At 38.9% G+C, this 7744-nt stretch overlaps 1 protein-coding gene across 1 annotated transcript; it reads left to right on the forward strand.

Annotated features, from left to right (window-relative positions):
* The first annotated feature begins 439 nt into the window (after nucleotides 1-439).
* On the forward strand, nucleotides 440-3299 carry LOC142149677 (beta-1,3-galactosyltransferase 5-like). The gene is made up of 2 exons (XM_075204989.1): nucleotides 440-1010; nucleotides 2688-3299. Exons 1-2 carry the CDS (start codon nucleotides 440-442, stop codon nucleotides 3134-3136), a joined length of 1020 nt encoding a protein of 339 aa, XP_075061090.1. The 3' UTR covers nucleotides 3137-3299.
* The last annotated feature ends 4445 nt before the right edge of the window (nucleotides 3300-7744 follow it).

A 7744-nucleotide genomic window follows, 5' to 3' on the forward strand; every position in this document is an offset into this window, starting at 1 on the left:
TTAAAGCTTCCAGTCTGCTATTCTAACTCAATCTGCATAACAGAGTGATCGCCAGCCTTGTCCTTGTCAACACTCTCATCTGTGTTAAGGAGAGAATCAATGACCTGATGTCAGCTTGTCCTTTTGTGGTATGACTGAAATGCAGTAGAAATGTTGTTTTTGGGATAAAGTTAATCATAATGGCAAAGAGGGACTATGAATTTAATTGCAATTCATCTGATCACTCTTCATGATATTCTGGAGTATAAGCAAATTGCCATCATAAAAACAGAAGCAGAAGACTTTGTGAAAAATAATACTTGTGTCATTCTCAAAACGTTTGGTCATGACTGTACTGAATCACATTCTAACACCACTAAAGGTCCATTGACCTCCTTCAGTATATTGGAAGAGCTTGACCCCACTAAACTAATTGTCTATTTCTGTCCTCCTGCAGGGTATGATGCGGCTCCGGTTTGTATCATGGTTTTACACTCTCCTGTTGGTGTTCATCCTCTTCTGTATTGCAAACATAATTATAAAACATCCAGTCAAGAGACATACTCCCCAAGCAGTTGCTCCTCACCCTGTGAGGGAGTCGGTGAATCTCAATGATGGAGTTTACGATTTTCACCTGAACATCTCTCAGTTCCTCTTAGAGTTTCCTCATCTGCAGCTTTACCAATGTTCTCCTCTCCTCACCCCACCAAGAGAACTCAAGAATGGGATCACTCTTCCTCTGCTGCTCCTTGCCATTAAATCCCATCCGTTCTCCATCAGCAGGAGATGGGCCTTAAGACAGACATGGGCGAAAGCAGAGGTGATTGGTGGGTACATGGTGAAGCCTGTCTTCCTGATGGGACAAAGTGATGACAACAGACACATGAACATAGTGAAGCTCGAAAGCAAGGAGTATGGGGACATTCTACAATGGGACTTTGAGGAAGGTCATCACAACTTATCACTGAAGGAACGTTGCTTCCTGGAGTGGCTGCATGACCATCTCAGTCAAGTGGCTTTCATATTCAAAGGTCAGTCAAGTATTACATAAAGACCACTATGATATAGAAATACCATGTGTGTGTGACACTATTATCCCATCAGAGGAGTCATTGACCCTATAACTTATAGGTATCCTGAGTGTTAGACACTATTATCCCATCAGAGGGTCACTGACCCTATAACTTATAGGTATCCTGAGTGTTAGACACTATTATCCCATCAGAGGGGTCACTGACCCTATAACTTAGAGGTATCCTGTGTGTGTGACACTATTATCCCATCAGAGGAGTCACTGACCCTATAACTTATAGGTATCCTGTGTGTGAGACACTATTATCCCACTAGAGGAGTCACTGACCCTATAACTTATAGGTATCCTGTGTGTGAGACACTATTATCCCATCAGAGGGGTCACTGACCCTATAATTTATAGGTATCCTGTGTGTGAGACACTATTATCCCATCAGAGGGGTCACTGACCCTATAACTTATAGGTATCCTATGTGTGTGAGACACTATTATCCCATCAGAGAGGTCACTGACCATATAACTTATAGGTATCCTGTGTGTGAGACACTATTATCCCATCAGAGGGGTCACTGACCCTATAACTTATAGGTATCCTGTGTGTGAGACACTATTATCCCATCAGAGGGGTCACTGACCCTATAACTTAGAGGTATCCTGTGTGTGTGACACTATTATCCCATCAGAGGAGTCATTGACCCTATAACTTATAGGTATCCTGTGTGTGTGACACTATTATCCCATCAGAGGAGTCACTGACCCTCTAACTTATAGGTATCCTGTGTGTGAGACACTATTATCCCATCAGAGGGTCACTGACCCTATAACTTATAGGTATCCTGAGTGTTAGACACTATTATCCCATCAGAGGGGTCACTGACCCTATAACTTATAGGTATCCTGTGTGTGAGACACTATTATCCCATCAGAGGGGTCACTGACCCTATAACTTAGAGGTATCCTGTGTGTGTGACACTATTATCCCATCAGAGGAGTCACTGACCCTATAACTTATAGGTATCCTGTGTGTGAGACACTATTATCCCATCAGAGGGGTCACTGACCCTATAATTTATAGGTATCCTGTGTGTGAGACACTATTATCCCATCAGAGGGGTCACTGACCCTATAACTTATAGGTATCCTATGTGTGTGAGACACTATTATCCCATCAGAGAGGTCACTGACCATATAACTTATAGGTATCCTGTGTGTGAGACACTATTATCCCATCAGAGGGTCACTGACCCTATAACTTATAGGTATCCTGAGTGTTAGACACTATTATCCCATCAGAGGGGTCACTGACCCTATAACTTATAGGTATCCTATGTGTGTGAGACACTATTATCCCATCAGAGGGGTCACTGACCCTATAATTTATAGGTATCCTGTGTGTGAGACACTATTATCCCATCAGAGGGGTCACTGACCCTATAACTTATAGGTATCCTGTGTGTGACACTATTATCCCATCAGAGGGTCACTGACCATATAACTTATAGGTATCCTGTGTGTGAGACACTATTATCCCATCAGAGGAGTCACTGACCCTATAACTTATAGGTATCCTGTGTGTGAGACACTATTATCCCACCAATGACCATGTCCATCTCATTAGTGTGTATCTTCTGTATTTTATTTCATATTTGTTCCTATATTGTTTTCTTCTGTTTCAGGTGATGACGACGTGTTTGTGAATCCGGCAGCCTTGGTACAGTTCGTTGAGGAGCACAGGTCCTCACCGCATGTATTACATGGTGCGGTGCAGCATCATTCAATTGTCCTTCGTCACTCTAAATACAGAATATCAACATCCTTGTTTCCAAATCCTAAATACCCTTTCTTCCTGTCTGGAGGAGGCTTCGTCTTCCCGGGACCCTCAGTCAAGCTGCTTTATCAGGCTACCCGGAAGATTCCTGTCTTTCCACTGGATGATATATATTTTGGGTTTCTGGTGTTATCTGCCAATCTCACCCTCCAGCACAGCAGCCGGTTTTACGTGTTTGGTCTGCAATTTGAAGAGTGCACTTTCAAGCGAGCTCTTGTGGTACACAGAATCTCTCCTGACTATCTTTTAAAAATATGGAGTGCAGTTAAAGAAGCAGTATGTAAGGACACAGTATAGCCACGCACAGATCCAACCAAAGACAGCTGTACCAAGTATTCGATCTCCAACAGATTTAAGGGACAGATTGGAAAAATTCCTCTACGACTTCAAAATAACTATTTATTTATTTATTTGTTTCAGTTTCCTTAAGGACTTATCCAGAAATGTAGACATTCCCCCCCCTCCAAAAGTGTAGGCAGTAATAATTAGTGGAACATGCTCAAGGATTTTATATGGCCTCTCTCATCTTCCAACCACCCAGGATACACTTCTAAGTAACTGTTTACAATATTCCCCAGCTAGTAAGCCAGATATGTTTAAATTATTTGTGGACCTTAATAGGATTGTTAGGGAGTTGTGTATAAAAAGATTCTTTGCATATAAGAATTTAAAGCTAAAGGGAATGGAAGGTGCACCTAATCTCCAAGATGAGAATTACGAGGAAGGTATCAACTTATCACAATCTCTTTTGAATGAGAATATGGATACCTCTGATTAAAAAGAAATACCGATCTTTGATGTAAACAGACACATAAAGAAGATAGTTTTAAAGAAAAAAATCTAAATTGTATCCAATGCAGTATAAAATGCATTTATTGGGGCATTCTATACTACTACGTTGGATGGTTTTCTGAGTATCTGTGATAAAGCGAATAGAACCCAACTGAGAGACAACTTGAATTCCCAAGAGAGGAAAGCAAGGAACCAATTAACCAAAGACTCGTCAGTAATCATTAAGCCCGCCAATAAGGGAGGGAGAGGCGTGGTTCTTGATAGGGAGGACTATTTAATAGAAGCATTGAGGCAACTGGAAAACAAGGTTTTCTATATAAAATTGAAATTTAATCCAACTAATCAATTTTTTTGGTAAATATAAGTTGTGTCTATAGAAAGGTGTAAAGGATGGGGCAATATCAGGGACGAGATGGATTTTTTTTGGGCCCACCCTGATGTACCTACTTTTTATTATTTACCCAAAATCCATAAATCAGTCACCCACAGGCCATCCCATTATTTCTGGTGTTGGTTCCTTAATTTCTAATTTATCCTTTTTTAATAAACTCCTTATTAAAAACCAACATCGTGTCCCCGAAATCATATATTAAAAATACCACACAATTTTTTTATTTGAATTTGGTTTTATCCATTAAGTGGGAGAGTGATTATCACATGAGGGAGGAATAGCAGCAGCTAAATATTTTTTAGGAACTGATCTCAAATTTATTCTGACATGACGTGGGTTTATTTCGGAATCATATTATTTATTTTATCACATAATTATATTTTATTTGGCTCTCAGTTTTATTTGTAGGTACATGGGACTGCCATTGGCACTTGGTTTGCCCCTAGTTTTGCTAATCTATATGTGGGCCTGTTTGAGGGTGAATATATCTGAGATGGGTTATTTGGGGCGAACCTAGTGCTCTATGACAGGTATGTTGATGATTTGTTTTGTATTAGGAAAGGGGAATCCACTACTTCACAATTTTTTGTTCAGCACTTAAATAAAAATTATTTTGGTTTAAAATTCAGCACTTCGTTTCATGAAAGTCAAATCAGTTTCCTGGATATTGCCCTACTCATTGAAGGGGATTGTATTATCACAAATACTTACCAAAAAGAGATTGATAGCAACAGAGAGGTAAGAGGGTCCTGCTCCCAAGCTTACAATCTATGGGACAATGGTTTGATACACAAGGGTAAGTGCTACATCATATTGAACATTTTTCCAGCTAGAATGGAATGATTACAAAGTATTTACTGGGCTGTATGTTCAGTCACACAACTATGTTGGTCAGTGGTTGTTGTCTTGTGTTAGCTGTGTAGAGGGTGTTAGGGTAACCTAGGGAGATTAAGATGCTCTTTGAGGAATATTATAAGCTTATCTGAAGAGGTGGGTTTTCAGAGAACACTTGAAGGTTTGAAGACTAGAGAAAAATCTTGTAGTGCGAAGAAGCAAATCTTGTGCAGAATGGAGGTGTCGAGTTGGGAGATATTTTGAGACAAGTGAGGAGATGTATGTTGGTGCAATTTTATTGATGGCCTTGTATGTTAGTAGAAGAATTTTATATTGGATTCTTTATATTGAATAAAGCATTTATGGAAGTTATGGAGATAGAAAGGTACTCACTTCTACAGACTAGTAATAATAAGAACAAATCGGTCTTTGAGAATAGATTATGAACAGTCAATTTAACTCTTGGTCTAATGACGAGATTTTGAGGGCATCCTTTGAAGATAACCCAAGAGTAGTGTTTAGAAGAGACGTTCCACTTAAGTATAAATTAGTACTGACTGAGCATCTTTAAGAAAGAAGGTCCTGTTGGTGATAAAGTGAGAGATACAATGGATTCTCTTAACTGGCTTTCAGATAACCCTAAAGGATTTTTTAGGTGTAACACAAATGGTTGCATTACCTGTTCATTTGTACAAAATAAAAAACAAAATTTTATTCTTTTGTCTTTGGAGATTTTTGTTAAATTGTCAGTCGACATTTGTCATTTTTGTCATAGACTTCATGTGCGGTGTGCAATACGTGGGCTGCACCACGAGAACATTTAATGGTAGATTTCATGAACATATAAGAAATATTTGTAAAGAGAAGACACATTTTTCAACAACATGCAGGTGTCATAGATGGTTTAAGAGTTTCTGCCATAGAACAAATGAAACCGACACCGAGAAAGGCGACCGCTTGGCAACAGTATGGGGAAGGGAGGCCTTCTAGTTCTTTTCTATGAGATCTTTATTCCCTAAAGGGCTAAATATCAAATCTGTTCAATTGAATGGTAATTAAAAGGGAGGATAAGGGTTGAGATTTATTAGTGTGAAGCTCTGGTGAAGTGTTTGACAACTTGGTAACTTTGGAACCGGTAGTGTTATTTAAATATTGTGACTCTGATTTTAGAAAGGGATATATTGTGGATTGCCTTTTTTAATGTGGTGGCTTTTGAGATATAAATGTTGATATAAATCATGGTATAAGTGGTTAGTAAATCACCATGGATGTGTCAGGTATCAGGATCAACCCCAAGTTGAGAGGGAATCTATTGATTTTGATTAGTTTATTATCTTTTCTTTTATTTGTTTGTTTGCCTTAAGTAAATGTAATCAATTTGCCCTCAGAAAGGAATGCATTGAGGATTATTGTGTATTTTTTTTTCTATTTTTTCCATTGAAATCTATATGATTAAGGTCTATTAAATGTTAATGGCCTTCAATGAAGCCTGTGGCTAAATAAGTAAAATGCTTATCTCTCATGCAATAGGTGCTAGGTTCAATCCTCCCAAGTGATGTAAGGGAAAATTTTTATTATTTATTTGAATATTTTTTTTACATATTGTTTTGATAGGTTTACACCCATAACATGGGCGTCACCCTGATAATTAGTGGTAATGAGTAGGTATAATCACTGATTTATTATATTTGTCCTGTAAGTTATTTTCAAAGTAAATGTTCTTAAAAAGTTTTATACAGTTCTTTCTGTATTCTTACTGCCATCCAAGTATTAATTAATTTTTACACTGATTGTGGAAAGATAAATTAAAGTACCCACCTGTGAATAATTGTTTGAGCAATTCAATCGGATTGCATGTGTTATTAAGGGGGGACTTTTGCCCACTGTTTCTGCCTCTGTATCTCTGATGAAACCACAAATACAAATAGTGGAGAAACGCGTAGGTGGAGCCTTTACAAGGAATGACTTTGAAATTATAAGAGGACAAAGGTACAAACAAGTGACCTGGGTCTGAGCTTGAGGAACAAGGATGGAGAGACTGAAAGTAACGTGCACCCACAGATCATGCAGTGATCTGTGGGTGAGAGCTGCAGATCTCCGCTCGCTACGCTAATTATTGAACTCCGTTAACGAAGTATATGGTGAAAGCTATTTTTACCTACAGTCAGCAGGGGCAAATGCAGGATTTGCAGAGGGGGGTTTCCACACTACGCCACCAGTGGACGTGACCAGCATGCATGGGGGGTGTGGCTATAATTTTAGACAGTGCTTGGCGCTCTCCAACCTATCCCCATATATACATGGGCAATCCTACGTGGACTACTGTTAGGTGCACGCAGCTCTCCCTTTTCAAGCAGAGCCATGTAAACCAGGGGCAGGGTCCAGCCACCTCAATTATATAGAGCCCCAGGCTTGGAGTGGGTTTCCAGGCACTAGGAAACCCCTCCTTGGTTTGCCTATGCTCCGGATGTAGGAACATGTCAAACAGTTTCATATGGTTCTAGAGGGGTGCAAGGAATTATTAAAAAGTCTCGATAAGGAAAGCAATTGCCAGTACCGGCTAAGAACTGTCCCTTTGATTAAAGTCATTCCCTTTATATATGATCAATCCGTTGTGTGCACTATCCGTTTAAATGGACATAATACTTACACTATATTGATGCCCTATGTTTAGATTTAAGGTGGATTGTATTTTATTGTAGTTTGTCTTATTGAATCTTTAACGGCATTATTTGCATGCTTATTAATGTCTAATATACTGTGTATTTGAATTTAATGATTTAATACGTGGTTGGCTGATGTTATTAATGTGGGAAATACACTCGCTTCTTTTTTTATCTAATTTTATTTATCTGTTTGGATTATAACTCAATAATCTCTAAGGAGCT

This window comes from Mixophyes fleayi, chromosome 4, assembly GCF_038048845.1.
Source record: "Mixophyes fleayi isolate aMixFle1 chromosome 4, aMixFle1.hap1, whole genome shotgun sequence".
In the NCBI taxonomy this organism is placed as follows: domain Eukaryota; kingdom Metazoa; phylum Chordata; class Amphibia; order Anura; family Limnodynastidae; genus Mixophyes; species Mixophyes fleayi.

Bases quoted from the DNA above. Each gene is read 5' to 3' on its own strand.
- LOC142149677 (XM_075204989.1), top strand. From the start codon at position 440: ATGATGCGGCTCCGGTTTGTATCATGGTTTTACACTCTCCTGTTGGTG. The intron at 1,011-2,687 runs GTCAGTCAAGTA...CTTCTGTTTCAG, and splicing joins AGTGGCTTTCATATTCAAAG to GTGATGACGACGTGTTTGTG.